Below are 23,157 nucleotides of genomic sequence, written 5' to 3'. Positions count from 1 at the left end.
GCCAGGCGCTAATACCGAGATTGTTAGGGTAGTTTTGGGATTATGTATTTGTTTTATTTTTTCTTATTTTTCCTGTTATGCCCTTTAATTATATAGTGAATAGAGTGGGAGGTCCGACATTAAGTTGTAACTCCCAAAGTTGCACAAGCTGTCACCTGTCTCTCTCTCTCTCGTGTTCTCTCTTTCTTCTTCTCTTATTTTCACATGGTATCAGAGCTTTAGGCACTGCTATAGCTCTCTCTTAGTCTATTTTCTTCCCTTTCTCAAGGTTCCTATCGATATTGAGTTGTTCGTATCAGTTTGAGGTTTTGCGGCTTCTCTTGTTTTTCGTTTAAAGGGGTATATCATCCTATGCTGTGTTTTGGGATTGTTTAGAGACTAGTTCATGTTCCAAATTAAGAACTAGGTTTCTCTTTATGGTGTTTGATGTATATGGAGTAAAGATTGCAGCTGAAGCTTCAGGAGTACATATCGGCAACACTTTGTCAAGGTTTTGAGATCGATTTTTCTACCAGGGTTAGAAATTGATTTTTGTCTGGGTTTCTAGAATAGGTTTTTGGAGTCTTCTGAAGAGATTGATTTTTTGTTTGATTGAGGAGTTGAAATCAATTTTGTCAAGGTTTTCTGGTAAAGTCGATATTTGTTAGGGTTTTTGGGAATCGATTTTTTGCCAAGATCGATATTGGCCAGATTTTTCATTTCTTGTTGCAACTTCATTCTTTTTCTTGGCTTGTGAATAATGTCTTGAGCAATCGAAAAATGTGGTGATTGAGGTTCTCTCCTCATCATCGAATCGTATTACTGAAAAGAAACTGGAGGGGATTATCAACTTCCAACAATGTAATAAAATTGTTAAGTTGGTTTTGACTGGACGTGGTCAACAGGATCACTTATCGAAGACTAAACCTGATGATGATCCATTATGGGATACTATTGATGCAAGATTCTTAGGACAGATGCTGAATTCTATGGAGAACCAGATTGTTGACTTAGTGACTCACATTGACAATGTCAAGGAGCCATAAGAATATCTTAATGTTCTGTATTCAGGACAGAACAACCTTTCTCGCATCTATGATCTATCTCAGGAGTTTTATAGATCTGATCGAATGGGTCGTCCTTTGACCCAATATTTTGTTGACTTCAAGAGGATGTATGAGGAGCTGAATTTTGTACTTCCTATCACTTCTGATGTGGAACAAATGCAAAATCAGCGAGAGCAACTCGCTGTCATGGGATTTGTGGGAGGACTCGGGAAGGAGTTTGATTCAATCCGTTCTCAAATTCTTGGTGGTGATAAGGTAGTGTCGCTCTCAGATACTTTTTCCACTCTTCTACGGGTTTCTCGTGAGAATTCCCATGATTCCACCCTAGTTGATACTTCAGCCTTGGCTTCTTCTACGCCTAACCCTGGGCCCAATAGTGGGACTAGTAATGGTGGTAGTGGTGTTGGTCATGGTCATGGGGCTAGTTCTGGTAAAGCTCCTATTTCGGGTACTCAGGCTGCTTCAGATAATTCTAGTTTAGTGAAGACTTGTCACCATTGCGGTCGCCCATATCCAACACTTTTGTTGGAAACTTTATGACAAACCACCTCAGCAACAGTTTGCCAATTCCGCTGCTACTACTGAGTCTGATATTTCTTCATCTCCACAGTCTGAGGGTAAAACAGTAAAGATGTCTAATGAGGACTATGCTTGTTTTACCCAGTTTCAGATTTCTCAATCATTTCAACCTCCAACTGCTACATTTGTTCAGATAAGTAATACCACTGCATGTCTTTTGACTACTTCCCAATCCTGGATCATTGATTTAGGTGCCTCGGATCATGACCGGTGTCAATGAATGTTTTCCTCCTCTCATAAATCATCGTCTAGTGTTACTTTAGCTGATGGTTCCTCAACTAAAGTGATTGGTACTGGTACTATTTATGTTACTTACATCTTCTTCGTCCTTGCTTTCAGCCCTTTATTTACTTTGACTTTCCTTTTAATCCTTTGTCTGTTAATAGATTTACCAAAACCTATAATTGTTCCATAACCTTTTTCTCTGACTGTTGTGTATTTCAAGATCTTACGACGAAGAGGATGATTGGTAGAGATTGTGAATTAGGGGGTTGTATATACTTGAGGACACTTCATCTATGACGTGTTCAATTATGGCGTCACCAATTCGTCGCTTGGGCCATCCTTAATTGGAGAGTTTAAAGCTTTTAGATACTCATTTTCGGTCTCTTTCTAGTTTAAATTGTAAGTCTTATCAGTTTGGGAAACTTCACCGTGTGAGTTATCCTCCTAGAGTCAATAAATGATTTGAACAACCTTTTTCTTTTGTTCATTCTGATGTATGGGGTCCTTGTCCAGTCGTTTCTAAATTAGGCTTTCGTTATTTTGTTACTTTTGTTGATGACTATTCAAGAGTTACCTGGATTTATTTAATGTAAAATTGTTCAGAGTTCTCTATTTTTTGTGCCTTTTTGAATGAGATTCATACTCAATTTCAGACTCCTTTACGCATTCTTCATAGTGATAATGCTAAGGAGTACTTCTCTGCTCCCTTTACTGAATTTATGGTTCAACATGGTATAATTCATCAATCCTCTTATGCCGACACCCCACGACAAAATGCTGTAGCTGAACGAAAGAGGAAAGTGGCCAAACCTTTTAGGGCAGATGCTGTTTTAACTGCATGTTACTGTATTAACCGCATGCCTTCCTTCGTTTTACGCGGTGGTATTCCTTATTCTTTGTTGTTTCCTTCTGAGCCTTTGTTTGCTTTACCACTACATGTCTTTGGTAGTATTTGTTTTATTTGTGATCATCGTCCAAGTATTTCAAAGTTGGATCCTAGAGCTTTTAAGTATCTCTTTGTTGGTTATTCTTGCACCTAGAAGGGTTATCGTTGTTACTCATTTGAATTACAAAAATATTTTGTCATTGTTGATGTTTCCTTCTGTTGAATAATTTAAACCAGAATACCGTGGGGGTATTTTGGTCATTTTGGGGTTTTTATTTTAGGCTTTATGTACTGCCTAGTTAAGTCGGCTAAGCTAGGGGTATTTTTGTCATTAGGATGTAATTCTTAATGTTATAAATATAAGGCTTGCTTGATCAAATCGATCATTCAAGCATTCTCCTATTTTCTGTTTTGTTAACATGGCATCAAAGCCAATTTCTCTGATCTAGGTTTTCAAAACCCCATCCCTTCCACTGTTTTTCTCTTCCACCCTCTCCCACTCGAGCCTCTCTTTCTCTCTTCTTGTTTTCTTGGTTCTCTTCATTCACTAGGGCAGCACTAATAAGGTGATCATACGATCTAGATGTTGCCCTCAATCCAACCTCTTCAATAGATGGTTTAATCACATATCCAGATTGATAACTGCTGCCCTATGTCTCTGCGATTTTTTGGAGTTCTCTTCTAGAAGATAGAGCTATTTTTTGTCTTGGAAGCTGATTTTTCCTATTGGAGATCCATCTTAGCAGTATTTGACAGCAACTTTCACAATTGTTTCACGTCAATTGAAGCCCATACCCATTATCGATCTCTCTTTAGGGTTTTGAACAACTCTGACTCTTATCGATTTTGGGTTTTCTTTTGTCTGCTTTGGCTGATCTTTGGAGATCTTATTCATACTACTTCAAGGCCTACTCAACACTGTTTCTTAGCTGCTGCATCGACACCTTGCCCTTTGGCTGCTCTCAAATCAGTATGGAAGGGTCTGATATTACATCTGCTACTTCAGGTCTTGATGGACAAAATAAGCCTGAATATCTTCCTTATGCTTCAGCTATTAAGCTTGATGGGACAAATTATTTGATGTGGTCTCGTTCCACTTACTTAACTATTGCTGGTCATGGACTTACTAGACAAATCCTTGGCACTTCTGCTGCACCCTCTGAACCTGGTCCTCTTCAGGACCGATGGCTGTCTAATGATGCTATGGTTATGGCATTATTTGATACACTCCATGCAGCCTGACCTTTCCAGCAATTATCTTTTATTGGACATTGCCCATCATATATGGAGTGCTGCCAAGGAGACCTATGGGCAGGTCGGGAATGATGCTCAGGTGTATGAAATTCATAAGAAAATTCATAACATACAGTAGGAGTTACCTGTTTCTAAATACTATGCTGCCCTCAAAGGTCTATGGCAGCAACTGGATCACTCGTCTACTTTTAGCCTACCACTCCTATGGGCGAGGATAAGGTGAAAGTGGTTGATGGTTCCCTCTCATCTGTTTCTGGGAAAGGATCCATTAGCTGCTCCCCTTCTCTTACCTTGTCTTTTGTTTTGCATATACCAAATTTCACTACTAATCTTCTCTCTATCAGTAGTCTTACAAAAGATTTGAATTGCAAAGTGACTTTTTTTTCCAACTCATTGTGTTTTTTAGGAACTGGACTCGGGGAAGACGATTGGATCGGGTAAAGTACATGGTGGATTGTACCTGCTTGATGCTGGCCACCTTCCTCCACGGGCATTGCCTTCCAAGTTATGTGACTTATGTCAACCTTCATCTTTCTCCTCTGAACTACACCAATGACATTCTAGATTAGGACACTCCCCTTTAGGAACTTTATCCCATTTATTTCCAGCTTTGGTTAACAGTTGTAATAAGGAAGATTTTTTTTTGTGAGGCTTGTGTCTTGGCCAAATAGACACATTCAAACTATCCTATTTCTAATGAAATATGTTCTTCCCTATTTCAATTGGTTCATACTGATGTGTGGAGTCCTAGTCGCAAAGTGTCTCTTTCTGGACATCGGTGGTTTGTTACATTCATAAACTGTTATTCTAAATCCACTTGGGTCTACCTGATGCATACAAAAAATGAAGTTTTTTCCTATTTTCGGCATTTTCACAAAATGATTCAAACCCAATTTTATGCCACTCTCAAAGTCTTGAGAAGTAACAATGGGACAGAGTATATGGAAGGTCAGTTCCAAACATACCTTGCTGCCCATGGGATTCTACGTCAGACCAGCTGTGTTGATACTCCAGCCCAGAATGGTGTGGCTGAGAGGAAAAATTGCCATCTCTTGGAAGTGGCTAAAGCACTTATGTTTGCTCGAAATGTTCCCTCTTTATATTGGGGAGATGATGTCCTCACTGCGGACTATTTAATTAATAGACTGCCTTCTCGGGTTCTTTGCTCCAAGTCCCCTGTTGAGCTCTTAAATGGCTCTACTTCTTTTATTGTTCCCCCTAGGGTATTTGGCTGTGTTTGTTATGCTAGGGATACTAGATCCCCTAGTAAACTTGAGCCCCGTGGTCTCCGCTGCATTTTCTTAGGATCATCAGCCACCCAAAAGGGGTACAAGTGCTATTATCCTCCTACACGACGTACCATGGTCAGTATGGATGTTGTCTTTCATGAGAACCTCTCATATTATTCATCCCCACATCTTCAAGGGGAGAGTTCTAGTAAAGATGTGTTGACCATAGAACCCCCCCCCTTAGGTATGTGCATGATGAGTCTGCCCCTATTCCTGCTCTTGTTCCTCCCTCTTCTTCAGGGGGAGATATTCCTATTCAAGGGGAAGTTCCTGCTTCTGTTCCTCCCTCTTCTTCAGGGGGAGATGTTCCTACTCAGGTTGGAGATCACTCCAGTCCAGAAAACCATTAGTGAATTTCAGCGGAGGATTGATGCATCTAACTTGAAGACTTATACCAGAACCAAGCATAAGTAGCTTCAATCCACTACAACACAGGTACCCATCCAGTTGCTAACTTCGGATCCAGTTTCTACTTCTCCACCTGGTAATACTTCTTCTCTTAACCTACCTATTGCTACTCGCAAAGGTGTTAGAGCTTGCACTCAACACCCTATATCTCATGTTGTTTCTTATGATTCCCTTTCTCCATTTTTTTCGTGCTTTTGTTTCTTCTCTTTCTTCTGTTCGTATTCCTCAAAATTGCCAGGAAGCTCTATTAAATTGAAAGTGGAAGGCAGCAATGATGGAAGAAATGGAAGCCTTGAAGAAAAATAACACATGGGAGCTTGTGATTCTTCTGCCAGGGAAAAGAACTGTTGGATGTAAGTGGGTGTTTCTAGTGAAACAGAAGGTGGATGGCACTATGGATAGATATAAGGCACGACTCGTGGCAAAAGGGTTCACTCATACATATGGGATTGATTATCAGGAGACCTTTGCCAGGAGACCTTTGCCCCTGTTGCAAAGTTGAATATTGTCCGAGTTTGACAATCTTGTGCAGTCAATCTTGGATGGGATTTACAACAGCTGGATGTGAAGAATGTTTTTGTTGGAATATGTACTCCAGAATACCGTGGGGGTATTCTGGTCCTTTTGGGGTAGTTTTTATGTTATTAAGTGTAAGTTGGCTATGTGGGTTTTAGTCCCATATCGCCTATTTTAGTCTCTTGTAACTTTCCCCTCTATTATAAATAGAGGGGCTTACCTATCAATTAATACAAGCAATTATTCTCTCATTCTTTCTTTTCTAGCCCACGATTCTACCAACATGGTATCAAAGCAGGTCTGATCTAGGTTAGAAAAAGAGGGAAAAAACCCGCTTCTCCTCAATCGACTTCTCCCTTCTTCTCCCTTTCTCGGTTTCTCCTTCTTCTGGTTTTTTTCTTCTCAACCTTGTAAGGGGGCAGCACTAATGAGGTAAATAAAGTATCCAATGATTTAGTTGCTGCCCTCCTCCATTCTATCTATTTTTTTCAATTAAAATTCTGCTGGAACCTTCTCTGCAATTTGGAGTTTCTCTCTTTTTTGGAGATCAGATCCCTATCACCATGGAAGGCTGATTTTCCATTATTGGAGCCTCCTATGCACCCTTTTCCAGCACCTTTCTACCCTATTCCATTGTCATCGTTCCTTTTTTTCTTTTTCTCCATCTTTCATTATCCATACCAGCCTATAGTACCCTAATCGATCACAACTTGTCAGGGTTTTTTTCAAAACCCTGACTCCAATCGATTTTAGGGTTTCCCTTTTCAAAAGCAGCTGATTTTTTGGGGGTGATTCCCTATTACTACAAACCCTACTCGACCTAAGTTTGGACCCTTTCTGATGGTTGGATTTGTTTCTACAACAAAACTTTCTCAACCTGCCAATTTGGTTACCTATTAAAACCCTGACTCCAACCGAAATTAGGGTTTCAGGTTTCAGCTTTTGCTGATTTTTGGAGGGCTGATTACTTCATCTACAAGGACCACTCGACCTCAATATTAGCCTCTTTCCAAGTATTTGAAGACCCCTAACCCCAATCGATCCTCCTTTTCAAGGTCTTACAAAACCCTGACACATATCAATTTTAGGGTTAGGGTTGCTTGCTGCTGTTGGAGTTTTTTGGAGGTGTTTCTACTATCAAGAGGGACATTCTACTTCATCAATACATGGCTTGAAGAAGTTCTATTTCGTGTGATAGCTGCTGCCTTATTTTTCTGCAATTTTTTGGTGTTTCTCCCTCTTGAAGATCAAGTCTCAATCACAAAAAGAGGTTGGTTATTAGTATTGGAGATCCATTAAAGCAGCTGTGGACAGCATCTATTACAAACCACCAACAATCTTTGACAAGTCATCATCTTTTTTATGAAGCTCCCTTTCCCTACAATCGATCTCAACTTTCAGGGTTTTTACAAAACCCCGACTATAATCGATCTAAGGGTTAGGGCAGTCCTCTCTTGCTAATTTTTTGAGGAGAGTCTTATAGATATCAAAGGAGTATTCAACCCAAATTTCAGCATCATTCTTGGAGTTTTTTTGAAAAAAAATTCAGGTTCACACTTATGGCTCGATTTCTTCAATTATCAACCTATTTTTTATTGGTTCTTATGTGGCTGGCTGCTTCAACTACCTATGGATCTGTCGGATTATTTATCTTAAATTTACTGGTTCTATTGAGCTTTACTACATAACTTGCTGGTTCTATTGATTAGCTTCTGTAAGCATGACTGGTTGACATGTTACTGTTACCTTTATGTGGACTACTGCTGCCCTATTATTGAGGCTGAGTATCCTACTATTGGAGATCGAATTTCTTTCATTATTGGAGACTCGAATCTACTACCCTGGAGATCAGCTTATTTGGGATTACAACAGTGTGGCAAGGTTATTGGTTGCATCTACGAACCTATTCAGTTATGTGAAGCCTTTTTGGTTCATATCCCGGCTCCCTTTGAGAGCTTGATCCTAGCATTGTTCACAAATTCAGATCTGATCCAAGTTTTTTGTTGAAGCTTCTTACATCCATTGCTGTTCAAATATCTTCGTCAATTCTATTTAGCATGTGGGAGTTTATAGTTTGGAATTTTGCACACTAGTACTTCCTTATGTGAAAATCGATCAAGTTTTTACAGAATGGTACCTTCTCCTTCTACAAATTAGACCTGTTTTTTTTAATTCAGATCTGATCATTGGAGATTGGTGTTTTGGAATTAGTTTGATCGATTAAAAGAAGGTTGTAAATTACTGTGTTGCTTTGTCCATGGTTCATTATCCCACTGCTTCTTTTCACTTCACCACCTCCCAAACCATACCTTTGGCATATACCCATAACCACCTTGGAAGTTTATGGTATTCTCTAAATTGCCATTTCTTCTCTTTCCATTACCCTTGGCACCTTTTGGAAGATTCTGGAATATTATGTTTTTGCCCTATCATTTACATCATCTCTGTTATGTCCACGTGTACTACACGTGAGGGGGGGATTATGTACAGTATACTGCAGCCATTGCAGAAAGCAGAACTTGCAGGAACACTTGGTGCAAAACATAGAAGATCAGAGTTTTCACCATTGCCAATGGGTATCTACTTTGTTATTGGGGTGAGTTTGCCGTAAGGGGGAGATTGGTATTAAAGTATTGAAAATGTTTGGTGATTGCTTGCCTATATAAGGTTCTACAGTTGGGTTGATTTTTTCCACTGCTTGATCTTTTCTGCTGCTTGATTCATCTGCTCACTACATCTTCAAGATTATCATTCAGAGATTCATTACTGGACAGCAATAGAAGATTGGTAAAAGCTGCATTTTTTTGGAAGACATTCCGGTCCCGGTTTGTTGATCAAGTCTGCCCAAGTTTTGAAGATCTATTTTTTCAAGTTCTTAAAGGTTTATTTAGGAGCTGCATCCATCTTGAAGCTGGATTCTGCTACAACTTATTTTTTCCCGTTTTGTTCAAGTTGGGCATTAGTACCTTGTATGCGCCAACTTGAGGGGGTGTTAGCATTATTATGGAGTTCTTTTTTCTTTAGTTCAAACTGGATTTTCTTTCTTTAATTCTTTGTATAATCCAGCTTGAGGGGGAGTGTTGGAATATGTACTCCAAAATACCGTGGGGGTATTCTGGTTCTTTTGGGGTAGTTTTTATGTTATTAAGTGTAAGTCGGCTATGTGGGTTTTAGTCCCACATCGCCTATTTTAGTCTCTTGTAAGTTTCCCTTCTATTATAAATAGAGGGGCTTACAGAGGGGCTTACCTATCAATTAATACAAGCAATTATTCTCTCATTCTCTCTTTTCTAGCCCATGATTCTACCAACAGTTTTTCTCAATGGAGAACTTGATGAGGAGGTGTATATGGATATTCCATCAGGGTTCTCTTGTGACAAAAACCAAGGCAAAGTGTGTAAATTGAAGCGTGCACTTTATGGGCTGAAGCAGTCACCTCGAGCATGGTTTGACCAGTTTCACAAGGCCATGATTTATGTGGTCTACAAGCAGAGTAATGTTGATCACACTCTTTTTATAAAGAGGGTTGGTGAAAAACTTACTGTTCTCATAGTCTACGTTGATGATATTGTAGTCACTAGCAATGATGGTGATGAGATCAGCCGTTTGAAGACCTTTTTTGGACAAGAGTTTGAGATTAAGGATCTAAGAAAGCTTAGGTACTTTCTTGGGATTGAAGTTGCTAAATCTGCTAAGGGCATCTTTCTCTCCCAAAGGAAGTATGTTCTAAATTTATTGGCAAAAACTGGTTTGTTAGGATGTCACTCTTCAAATACTCCTATGGATACTAATGTTCATCTCAAGGAAAAGGAGGGTGAACCTGTTGATAAAGGCCAATACCAAAGACTAGTGGGGAAGTTGATTTATCTCTCACTTACACGTCCTAACATTGCTGTTGCTATGGGTACTATAAGTCAATTTATGCATGACCCCTACTCTTCCCATATGGAGACTGTTCTTCGTATTCTTCACTACTTGAAGTCAGCTCCAGGGAAAGGCATTCTCTTGTCTCCTCATGATTACCTATGGATAGAGGCATACACTGATGCTGATTGGGCTGGTTCTCTAGATCGCAAGTCTATCTCTGGGTATTGTTCTTTTGTAGGTGGCAATCTTGTCACTTAGCGTAGCAAGAAGCAGAATGTGGTGGCTCGTTCTAGTGCTGAAGTAGAATTTCATGCTATGGTACAAGGCATTTGTGAGTTACTCTGGCTGAAGGGTTTGCTACAAGATCTTGGTGTTCCTATTCGTCTCTCTATGTTGTTGTATTGTAACAACAAGGCTGCAATCAGCATTGCATATAATCCGGTACAGCATGATCGTACCAAGCATGTTGAAGTGGATAGGCATTTCATTAAGTAAAAAGTAGAAGAAGGGCTGATTTGTGTTCCTTTTGTGAAGTCTACTGATCAGCTTGCTGATATATATTCACCAAGGCATTGCCTGGAAAGATGTTTCATCCTAATTTAGTCAAGTTGGGCATGATTGACATTTTTGCTCCAACTTCAGGGGGATTGTTGAATAATGTAAACCAGAATACCAGAATACCGTGGGGTATTCTGGTCATTTTGGGGTTTTATTTTATGCTTTATGTACTGCCTAGTTAAGTCGGCTAAGCTAGGGGTATTTTTGTCATTAGGATGTAATTCTTTATGTTATGAATATAAGGCTTACTTGATCAAATCGATCATTCAAGCATTCTCCTATTTCCTATTTTGTTAACACCTTCTTTGAATCCACCCCTTATGATGAATCCTCTTTTGTTATTTCTGAGTTGGATGATGATCTTCGAGTATATGTTGTTCAGTCTCTTGTTAACCTAGTTCCACAAGTTGCTTCACTATCACCAGCACCACCATTGCCACCTCGTATTGTGTACCAACGCCACCTTCAAGAAGTATGGGCCCCACCCAATTCGTCTACTTCTGGTCCGTCTTCTTCACCTACTGGTCCTGCAATAGGTACTTCTTCCTTGGATACTTCTTCTGATCTTGATGTCCCTATTGCTCTTTGTAAAGGTATTTGGAGTTGTACCCAACACCCTATTTCTAACTTTGTGTCCTATTCTGGTTTGTCTTCTACCTTCCATTCCTGTTTGACTATTGTTGAAAGTCATCCTATTCCTAAGTCTGTTGTAGAGGCATTATCCACTCCTGGTTGGAGGCTGCTATGAATGAGGAACTGTTGGCGTTGGAGGAAAATCAGACATGGGATCTTGTTCCCTTACCCTCAGGCCTCAGGTAAATCAGATATTGGTTGTCGTTAGTTTTTGTGGTGAAGGTTAACCCTGATGGTTCCTTGGCACGTTTGAAGACCCGACTTATGGCAAAGAGCTATGCCCAAGTGTATGGTGTAGACTATTTGGATACTTTTTCTCTTGTGGCTAAGCTTTCTTTTGTTCGTATTTTAATTTCGCTTGTTGCTACTCATCATTGGCCTTTATATCAGCTAGATGTTAAGAATGCTTTTTCTACATGGGGATCTTCATGAGGAAGTTTATATGGAGCAACCTCCTGGGTTTATTGCTCAAGGGGAGTCGGTACAGTGCGTAAGCTCAAGAAGTCTTTGTATGGGCTGAAATAGTCCCCTCGGGCGTGGTTTGGTTGGTTCACTGAAGTTGTATTAGAGTTTGGGCTGACAAGGTGTGGTAGTGATCATTCCGTATTTTTCCGACGTTTTGATGCAGGGAGAATATTTCTTGTTGTTTATGTAGATGATATTGTTACTACAAGAGATGATGCTTCAGGTATTGAGAACTTGAAGATGCATTTGCAGCAAAAATTTCAGACCAAGGATTTTGGAAAATTGAAGTATTTCTTGGGTGTGGAAGTGGCTTAGTCAAGGAAAGGAATTTCGCTTTCACAGAGAAAATATGTTATTGATCTTCTTTCAGAGACAGGGATGTTGGGCTCTAAACCTCTAGATACTCCCATGGATCCCAATTTAAAGCTTACAACTGATGATGGTGATATTCTAGGTGATCTTGAGAAGTATCAGAGACTTGTTGGGAAATTGAATTATTAAACTGTGACTCGGCCTGACATTGAGCGTTAGTTTTGTGAGTTAGTTTCTGTCTGCTTCTCGGATGTCTCACTTGGAGGCTGTTATGCATATTTTGCGTTATCTCAAGAAGGCTCCTGGGCATGGTCTCATTTATAGTGATCATGGCCATGGGCGGATAAAGGGTTTTTAAGATGCTGATTGAGTTGGATCTCTAGTTGACAGGAGATCAATGCACGTTTGTTGGAGGGAACCTCGTGTCCGGGAAGAGCATGAAACAGATAGTTGTTGCTCAATCTAGTGTAGAGTCAGAATATCGGGCCATGGCACAGGCTACTTGTGAGCTAATGTGGGTGAAACAGTTATTGGATTTTCAGAAGATTCTCCTTTGCAATTGTGGTGTGATAATCAAACTGCAGTCTATATTGCTTCGAATCCTATGCTTCATGAAAGAACGAAACACATTGAAATGGACTGTCATTTTGTTCGAGAAAAGCTGCAACAAGAGCTGATTTCTCCTTGTCATGTTCGTACAGGATAGCAACTTGTAGATGTATTTACAAAGTCTTTGGGGAGTGTAAGAGTGGAATATATTTGTGACAAGCTGGGCATGATTAACATATATGCTCCAGCTTGAGGGGGAGTGTGAGTTGAGACTATGTAGTCTCGGTATCAGGCGCTAATACCGAGATGGTTTTGGGTAGTTTTTGGAATTATGTATTTGTTTTATGGGAGAATGTTCTCTGTGCCGCGGCGCAGGCTGCGCCCAGGCACATGGGCAGCCTGTGTAGGGGGCAGGGTGGTCATTGCGCCAACCCCCATGTGCCTGAGCACAGTTTGCGCTGCGGCACAAAGAACTGCACCCCTTGTTTTATTTTTTCTTATTTTTCCTGTTATGCCCTTTGTTAATTATATATAGTGAAAAGGGTGGGAGGTCCAACATTAAGTTGCGACTCCCAAAGTTGAACAAGCTATCGCCTCGCTCTCGTTTTCTCTCTTTCTCTTTTTCTCTCTTTCTTCTTCTCTTATTTTTCACACGAATTGAAGTAGCCCGATCTTGCAAAGGGATCTTCATATTAAAGAAAGTACGACCTAGATCTTCTTGAAGAAACATGAATGCTTGGGTGTAGACCTGCTGAGTCTCCCATCGAAGTAAACCACCAACTCTACAGCACAAGTGGAGACTTTGTGGATAAAGAATGATATCAGCATCTCGTAGGAAGACTCGTATACCTCTCTCACACCAGGCCAGATATCGCTTGTGCAGTAGGCGTTTAGTCGCTTCCAACATGATCCAAAGACTGTTCACCTTGAGGCAGTGTACAGAATCCTTTGGTATTTAAAGTCAGCTTCAGGGAAGGGTATTTTGTTCTCAAACAATGGAAAGCTAAAGCTGGAATCTTTTGCTGACGCTGACTGGGTGGGTTCTATCGACGACCGTCGATCCACTTCTGGATACTGCACATTCCTTAGAAGGAATCTTGTCACTTGGCGAAGCAAGAAACAAGCTGTAGTTTCCAGATCTAGTGCCGAGGCTGAGTATAGGGCAATGGCACAAGGAATATGTGAACTCATTTGGCTGAAAATGATTCTCAGCAATCTAAAAGTTGCACCTGAAGGACCTATGAGACTGTACTGCGACAATAAAGCTGCAATCAGTATATAGCTCATAACCCAATTCAACATGACAAGACCAAATATATTGAAATTGACCGACACTTCATTAAGGAGAATATTGAAGCTGGTCTGATATTTACGCCATTTGTTACCACAGAGAACCAATTGGCAGATATTTTCACTAAAGGTTTATCAATCAAGACCTTTCACCCTATTGTCTCCAAGTTGGGCATGTGCAACATCTATGCACCAACTTAAGCGGGATTCCCTAACTGGTTTTATAATTAGTTCAGCTGGTTTGGTTTGGTCTAGATACATTGTAGTGTCTAGATTCATTATGCACATGTTAATTGTGCTAGATAAGGATTGAGCAATCATTCCATATTTGTAATATTCCTAAGTTAAAAATAAAGTGGTGGCCTCTGTCTTCTTGATAAGACAAAATCATTCTCTTCTCTCTTCTTTCTCAACTTGATGCATCTTTTCCAATTATAATAAGCATGAAAAATAAAGGTTCAGGCATGGAGAAGACTGAGATGGCTGGTGATTAATCTTTCCCTCCCAAAGATATTCATTGGTCATTTCCTCTTATTTGGGGCATCACTTGGGTTTTCCCCACCTAAACTGTGGCCTTTCACTAGGTTTTCATTATTTCATTTTCATATGATATGTAGTGTTATGTGGACTTTGCTTTCATTTGTTTTTTGGCTGGAGGGCATGCATCACGGGAGCTTGATCTGGATTGCAATCATCTGGAACCAATCTAGAACCCAATCCTCAAATCTTGTCTGGACATTAAATATTAGGTGAATTTTCTGATTTAGAGAGATGTAGATGCTTCATTTCCTATTGTTAGTCTGCCCACCCTTAGGTGTGCTTTGAAAGAAATTAAAGGTATTACTGCATCACTGGCAAGCTATTCTTCAATTTGGTACAAGTAGTTTTGTTCAAAACCCAAGAATTTTTTATAGATAAGTGCAGCCTTTATTTTAAGATGAGAGAATTAGTATGTCAATCTTCTTTTGCTTCCTCTTCAATCCTCCTGTATTTTAGAAGGATCAGATTTTCTATTTTCTTAAATATGGTGGGATGATATTATTTTGACTATATCCGTTTGGTGTTTAGTTCTTTATTAGGTGATCAGTCCTCCAGTACCTGTGTCTGTACTGAGTTGGCAACCAAATGTTGAAATAATGGGAGATAATTTAAAATAGTACGCTCAATCTATCTAGAGGATAACTATGATATTTCAAACTTTAAGAGCTTGTCCTACAACAACAACAGCCTTATCCCAACTAAATGGGGTCGGTTACGTAGATCCTACCCCTCCAAGCAGCTCTATTCGAGATCATACTTGAAACAAAACCCAAGCCATGCATGTCTTTCCTTGCCACTTCTCCTAGCGTCGTTTTAGGCCTTCCCCTAGCTCTTTTAGTACATTCAATCTGAATCAAGTCACTCCTCCGAACTGGAGCATCCCAAGGCCTCCGTTGAACGTGGCCATGCCATCTCAAATGACTTTCTCGTAGCTTATCTTGAAGCGGGGCTACTCCCAAACTTTAAGAGCTTGGTCTGCTTCATATTTCTTGTAGGTTGTAACCCTTAAGCTATTTAGTTAAAACTGATACCATCGAGACTTGAGATAACTATCAATATGTTTGTAGCTGGGAGCATAATGAAACAAACTTTATATATATATATATAAGTTTATGCTTTATTTTGTTTTGACTATAAAAGTTGCAGGAAATATTATCAGATGTGCCTTTGGATGAGAGAAGTAAGGCCTTTAAACTTTCTGGCTACAATAAACTGAAACACATATGCGTTTCTCATAGGGTAATATCTTCTTCATTAGAATCTTACTATATTTTTCTTAACAGAAAACTGGTTTTGTTTTCATCAATTTTTTTTCATATATTTTCTTATGTTGCAGATGGGAAATCCCATGAACTATGACACCTTAGAGGAAGCGATATTGAATATTCGCAACTCTTTTCAGAATGGAGAGCCTTTTTCAATTGTTGTAATATCTGATAGAGAGTGGCTTCTTAGAGGTAATAACATATGAAAATTGAAACTCAGTTGTGTAAGAAATACCTTCGACTGACTATGTCCATGCAGATCCATCCACAGCAGACAAGCAGTCTGCATATTCTCTCCTTCTCGCTGAAAATATCTGCAACAAACTTGGTGTGAAGGTTAGTATTTTTCTTTGCATTGGTATGACATGCTGTACTTTCCAGATACAACAAGGACATATAGTTTTTAGTATTCAACATGATACTATGCCATCACCTCAAAAAAAAAACATGAAACTAATACCCATTTTGAGTATCCAAGTATAAAGGATACAAGGATTAAAATCTCCTGATCTACTCAACAAGATGAGATTGTCATGGTGGTGGTAATCTCTTTTGCTGACAATTTTAGACTGGTGTGGGAATGATACGACTTATATATGGTGTTTGGACACAGTTACAGATCCTATATTGAACAGTCCATATAATATAGGCTGACCTCTACTCCGAGTGAATAATGATGGGAAACCAAAATGGCTAACTGAATCATTTTAGAGTTGAATAACTGCCATATTGAGCAACTTTTGAAACATTCGACCTTAGTAACCAAAACAATCCTTACAGATGGATAGTGTTATTCAATCTTCAATTCTAGGGTTCAAGGTTTGGAACAGATTTGAAACACGGACCCAAAATTTAAGAGCTTGGGGAGCTAAGATAAAGTCAAGGTCAGTAACTGTAACCACTTTGTAGATGGATGCTTCATATTTAATCCATGATTTGAGGGTTGAAGCGTGGAAACAGCTTGAAGCACAACCCCAATATTTAAGTCATCTGCTTCACAAAATTTTACTTTCTATGAAATATATATTGATGTGGGATGGGGATTTAAATAGCTGGTGTGGTTAGTGTCTAATGAGAGCTTGTCTGACCATATGAGTCTATGGCGTGGGACTAATCTTCCTCTACAGGACTATAACATATGTCTTGGTTAAACAGATAATCCATAGGATTCCTGTACAACTTACGCTAGTGCATGGATATCCAGTTGGAAATTGAAGAATGTAAGAGAACAAGGAGAAGAAGTGGAAGAAGAGAAGGAGAAGAGAGATGATGGTGCAATGTTTGTGTGTCAGAGAATTATCTCTACCACACCTATATTACTTCACTAATAATATGAAAGGAATTACATACACCTCCCTAGGGAGGTAAAAGGTGAAAAAGAGAAGCGAAGGCGGCATATGAAAGGAATTACATACACCTCCCTAGCGATAGGGCTAAAGCCCCTAGGAGAGAGTACTGGGAGGGGCAGGGGTCCAAGTGATGATTGTTTGGAGCCGGTTGGCCGGCGGTACCATAGCATGCTCAGTGGATCAGAAGGGAAGGCGGCATGTTTTGTGACCATGCTCAGCCTTGGGAGGCCGGAGCCTCTAACGTGTAGGATTGTATTCTTCTTGTAGCAGAGAAGTTAAAGAAAAAATATGCCAAGTATTGGGCTCTGATACCAAGTTGAGAAGAAGAGAGTTTAGTGAATGGAGTGGCTTGTTTTAAATGACAGAGGCCCTTTATTATTTATAGAGAGGATAAGAATTACAGATAAGGAATGGTGAATTAAGGCTGAGTCATAACACAGTCGAAGTCCTTAGCCCACATACAATGAACCTGAACGGGATACATAATCCTTATCCGTAACAATCAGCAACATACCCTCAATCTGAAATTTATGAGAAATACAAAGAAATTCAGAAAATTATGGGAAATTAAATAAGTGTAGAAGGCTTCAATACCTTTAAAATGCTACCAAATTTGGGTTTAGGGGATACCCGAACCTCGGGCGGGGATGTTGGAAGTCACCTCTACTACAGAGGAGCTCCCAACAGTCAATACTCATAGGGAGTTCTCATCAAATTTCATTTTATCTAAAACATGGGCTGGGGTCAAATTTATAGCTGAAGGGGTCCCCTTCCCTCTTATGGAAGTTTCCCAACTTGAATCATCTCAAACCATTGGATCTAAAAGGTGATATCACGTTTTGAATCCAACGGTACAGAATTACTTGCCTTTTTCCAGTAAATTTTCTTTTTAATCAATTTCCGCATTTTGTATGTGGATGGCTCGCCGGGCGCAACAAGCAGTGAACCCGCGTGCCGCTTAGGCTATTCGGCATGCTGCATAGATTACCTGGTGTGCCGTCACATGGCTAATGCAGCATGCTGATGCAAACCCTTATCCGATAGGTAAGACCGGTTCTAGTCTGGTTCGAGCTTGATGGTCCAACCAACTTTAGTATTTATGTCATTTAAAAATTCTGAAAATCCTTAAAATCTTTAAAAATTCATAATTTTGAAACCACAAATCTAAATTTTATAATTCAGATATTGTTGGAAAGCATTTTCTGGGCACTATCCAATGGTACGAAAATCAGAATCTAATTTGGCAAAAATGTTTTGTGCAGCCTTATAATCTGCATACAGGGGTTTTTTGTCATTCTATTTGAGGATTTTTGTAATTGTGCTTTTGCTTTCTTAGTACATGAGGCTCCCGCTACTGCAGGGTCTGGGGAGGGGCGTATGTATGCAGCCTTAACCCCGCTTTGCGGAGAGGCTGCTACTGACTCGAATGACCACCAGGTTGCAATAGAGAAACCTTAGCATTGCGCCAAGGCCCCCCCGCTTCTCAAAATATATTCATGAGCATGTGAACAGAAACATCCTTAGAGAAATGGTAGAAGGTTTGGGCTTCCAGGGCATATGTTCAAGTCTTGAGGGCAGCCACTTTGTGCAAAAAAATGCCAAAGGTTAGGACCGACTCCAAACTCACCCCTCCCAGGACCCCACATAGGCGGGACCAGCAATGGGTAATGGCCCTTTTTCATGTGTACAAACACAAGCTTGGAGTTAAAGTTCTAATGACAAAACCTTAGTAATTCCTTAACTGACAACCCCTCTTGGTAATATGACTTGAAATTTAATTGCACCCTAGGGGCATCTCTGGGTTTAATGAATATTTACTCTTTCCTGGTAATATTATTTATCATTAAGATAATGACTTATTTGAAGTCCAGGTTTATTACCACTGAAATATTTCATTTTTACTATTGTTTAGATCCTAGAGGCTCCTTTATTCTTCTTTATATTTTTGAGCATCTATGATTCAGTGCATTATTTTCTAAATGGTATAGAATGAATGAATTGCAGGTGCAAAATATGGTTGCAGAAATTGTTGATAAAAAATTGGGCAAACAAGTAATGCTTCAGTCACAGACTGAATTTTTATGAATTGTTTTTGTTGTACATGTATGCACGTATCACTTACAAATTTTATTGTGCATGTATACACATCGCTTAAATGAATCTCTATCCAATATGATGATATCATATTAAATGTCTTCTTATGCTCACAGATCGCAAGAATTAAGCCATCCCTAACATACATTGCATCAGAGGAAGTAATGAGCCTTGTAACTGCTCAAGGTCTTCAGTTTAATACTTTCTCACTATTGTGGAATTTATATCTCAGAGAAATCAGTTTTGATTAACTCCATTTTTAAATGACAGTGGCCGAGAATGGTGAACTGAATGAGGTATGGAAAGACATTCTTACTGCAGAGGGTGATGAAATATATGTGAAGGTAACTGGCTTGCCATAATTTCACTGCTCCAGATTTTTGTTTTGCTAAAAGTTGCAAAGAAAAGGATACCTGATGATATTTTGGATAGTCTCGCCAACACAGTATTGTACTGCACATGTGGTAGTCGAAAATTGGTGGAAGAAATGCTGGGGGCCTGGACCGACCACTAAATAGGATGCACTTTGGAGAATTTTCTTAAAGACACTAACCTGATATGGTCAGTGTCTTCCCTGAATTAAGCACATTTATTACTCTTGAAATCATGATTTCATAATGTAAGAGAGGTTCCTTCCCTAAACCTTGCTCCTCTATATAGGGGCTATCATTCCATCTCCAGGCATATTTTTAATGGAAATGGAAATCCCCATATCTCTTCATTACTATGATAGAAATGTCCTAATGCAAATATAAGATAGGTACTGTAATGGCTGTATCCTAGAAAATTCTAGCCTGCTTGGGGAAAACTAAGTGATGACAATTCAAGGACAGACCAGGATTTGAAACCTGGCCTCTCACCTGTTAGACCTTTGGGTCCCTTTCCCATCCAAAACCACGGTCCCTGAGGGGTTGAAATAGAAGGATTTTGTGTGTAGTATGTACCTCTGATTGAATAATGAAACTAATAAAACAAAATCTCTGATATAGACCAGTTTAAATACATTTCGTAAAATATGTCTTGAAGAAGGGGGAGGGGAGGGTAAAATAATTTATCTATTGTAGAGTTAGCTTCGGAAAGTAATGCATAAACAAGTAAAAGAAAATAATTAGCATAACATTATGCTTTCAATAATTATGTGTGATGGGGGTGATGCCCTTCATTGTTTATGACGAAGTGCAGCCCATTCAGACTTTTCCACCATCTCATGCACTAAATACCGTATGTTCACTAGAGCCACTCCAGGTCAATACCCTAGCATACTTTAAAATGGGATTTCCCTCGTTGCTACTCTTGCTTAGAGCAATGGTAAAAGGTTCGAGTCTTGAGGTGGCCACTTTGCGGAAAAGTGCCCAAAGGTTAGACCGACTCCAAACTCATCCCTCCCAGGACCCAGCATAGGCGGGACCAGCACTGGGAAATGGCTTTTTCTTTATGCGAGATTATAAGGCTTCCGTTTTTTCATTTGGTTGTTTTCTTGCCCTTGAACTATTACAAGGTTTCCTTCTCCATTGGCTGATGAAAGTGTCCTTGTGTGATGGCTATTTTATGGCATGTGGGGAGAGTTGGTTTGGAGATTTCGACAATAGGATATATGTGGTCACAACCCATATTTAGTGGCCCATCTCAATAGTATGGTCCACACCGTGTTGTGCTATTCTACTTGTGTCTCAGTGGTCCAAATTTCTTCAAACTGACTTCTCAACCAATTTGCAAACCTTTCCTCACATGTAGTTCAACTATATGCAGAAACCTGATACATGGTTAGTATATGACATGAATGAGGTGTCCACAAAGTTTCAACAGAATCCACTTCCTTATTACTATTGCTACTATGATAAACTATCATCAATACAGCGTTGCATCACTTGCATGCTTTTCCAAACCTAGTAAGTAGTAACCAAATCAGTAATAACTCCGGATCCTCCACAAGTTTTACGTAAGTGTTTTTGATGATAGGATATGAGCCTTTACATGAAAGAATGGGAGAATCCATCATTTGATGAACTTTCTGAAAGAGCAAATTTGCGGCGAGAAGTTGCTATTGGCTATGTAAAAAACAATAAGAAGGTACACTGTTTTCATTTTCAGCTCATTTCAAAATTGTTTCCTTTCTCACCCAGACATTTTTCATGGCAGGTTATAAACCCAAATCCCAAATCACAGCCTCTTTCTCTTGGAATGACAGATTCACTAATTGTAATCTCTGAACTTGAGGGTGAACAGCCAAAAGTTGTATAGATCTACATTTGATTCATTATTGTTTTCTTATACTTTTTCATACTTTCTAGAGCTTTCCCTTTTTAATTTTGCCGTAATATCATTGGTGTTATTGTGAACATGTGAACATATCCTAGATTTATAAAAAAAAGAAAAGTGCAAAAAGGATCTTCCACAGGATTATCAATGAAACATGCAGAGATGTCAACTAATCAACTACTAAAAATTTCAGGAAGGTATAGGTACTTTTAAAACATGCATGCTGGGAGCACTCTGAAGCAGTGAAATATTTCAGGAAATGAAGAGCAGCTTTATTATTTTGGGAATGGTGGGAACAAGAGGAAATATCTGCCAACCAAAAACGTTCTGTTGTATTATGAAGATGCCACTTTGCTTTACTGGTAAAGTTTCTGGGAATCATACCTAAACTTGGGATCAGATTTGGTCTTCAGCTTCTACAGATTAACAACTAACCGTTGACCATCTTACTTATTGAAACAGTTTTGTTGTATGATGTGGATTCTCTGCTTTAAACATCTTAGAAACGAATGCACCACTGCACTTTTTTTTTTCTGGGGGGGTGGGATAGGGGCAGATTTCTGTATGCTGGTCTGATTTTATTATATAGGAAAAGGTTGGGTATGCTAGCACCCTATGTGTCTATCTCTCTCTTCCTCCCTTCGAGAGGTAAGGGATGAAGAGAGTGATAGACACATAGGGTGCTAGCATACGATATACCACTAGCATACCCATCGCTCTCCCTTATTTTATATATGGGGCTGTTCTATGTGCCGTAGCGCAGGCTGTGCCCAGGCACATGGGGGTGGGCGCAATGACCACCCTGCCCCCTTGAGTGGCAGGCCCATGTGCCTGTGGCAGCCTGAGCTGCAGCACAGAGAACATTCTCCCTTTATATTTATATCTTCGGGGAGGGGGGGGGAATAGTAGTTTAAAGAATTTAAGTAGGGTCAGGCTGATTCCAACCCCAATTTTATCTGGGTTTTTTTTTTTTTTTTGAGGGGGTTAAAAAACCCCAATTTTATCTGTTTTGCCAGTAGAAAAACTGGGCAAAATTGGTGGTGAAGTGAGAAGGGAGACTCTCTAGAGTTGGGTGCTAGAACCCTCTTGGGCTTTGTATCGCAAGACAATACTCTCTCCTTCCCGTCAAAACTTTCACTCTTGAGTTGGCGGTGGTATGCTGCGCTGGAATGAGTGCTTTCTCCAGAGCTTCTGTTCTTCTCAATGCTATCTATCTAGCCCTAATGATTCACGCTCTACTCTATTTGATCTTCCTTTCTTCTTCATTCTTCTTTACTCTTGTTAATCATTTGCTTTTCCATGCCCTAATCTTGGCTTAGCTTTCTTGTCTTTGGGTTTGCACATTGTGGAGTCCTTGATCTCTTCACGTGGTGGTGTCTTCACTTAACTTTTGTTTGTGGCTGTTTTTTTTTGGGTAGAAATTTTTGTTTGTGGCTGTGGATGGTCAATATCCATGACTGACTTAACGGATTCCATTCCCATAGTCACGAATTGGAGAACCTTGAATCATCTTAGGTAGTATGAGACTATGGGGGATTATTATCCTCTCCAATTCCCTATAGCTCGGCAGTGCGGCAGTCTAGTGTGGATGTCCGACATGTGGCAGCTCGGACATCCAATGGTATGAGCTCAACATAGTCAATGAGCTCAGACCGTTGGCTGTCCGAGCTGCCATGTGTTGGACATCCACACAAGCACTGCCGCATTGCCAAGCTATAGGGAATTGGAGAGGATAATTTTCCGACTATGAGTGGCCTGAATTACCAATGAGTA

At 39.8% G+C, this 23,157-nt stretch overlaps 1 protein-coding gene across 8 annotated transcripts in view; it reads left to right on the top strand.

The window, feature by feature from the left end:
• LOC122642782 (putative ion channel POLLUX-like 2) overlaps nt 1-21,487 on the top strand; it is an 83,001-nt gene extending 61,514 nt beyond the window's left edge. For 6 of the 8 annotated variants that reach the window (XM_043836367.1, XM_043836364.1, XM_043836366.1 and 3 more), the window contains 7 exons: nt 15,564-15,656; nt 15,754-15,874; nt 15,942-16,018; nt 19,036-19,083; nt 19,242-19,311; nt 19,396-19,469; nt 21,085-21,487. In XM_043836367.1, coding sequence (XP_043692302.1) covers nt 15,564-15,656; nt 15,754-15,874; nt 15,942-16,018; nt 19,036-19,083; nt 19,242-19,311; nt 19,396-19,469; nt 21,085-21,366 — 765 coding nt within the window. In that variant the 3' untranslated portion in view covers nt 21,367-21,487. The remainder of the gene's footprint in view (nt 1-15,563; nt 15,657-15,753; nt 15,875-15,941; nt 16,019-19,035; nt 19,084-19,241; nt 19,312-19,395; nt 19,470-21,084) is intronic. The other 2 variants (XM_043836365.1, XM_043836368.1) reach the window with 2 other exon arrangements.
• The last annotated feature ends 1,670 nt before the right edge of the window (nt 21,488-23,157 follow it).

The sequence above is a fragment of the Telopea speciosissima genome, chromosome 10 (genome assembly GCF_018873765.1).
Source record: "Telopea speciosissima isolate NSW1024214 ecotype Mountain lineage chromosome 10, Tspe_v1, whole genome shotgun sequence".
NCBI lineage: Eukaryota > Viridiplantae > Streptophyta > Magnoliopsida > Proteales > Proteaceae > Telopea > Telopea speciosissima.
This window is presented reverse-complemented; position numbering and strand designations above follow the sequence as displayed.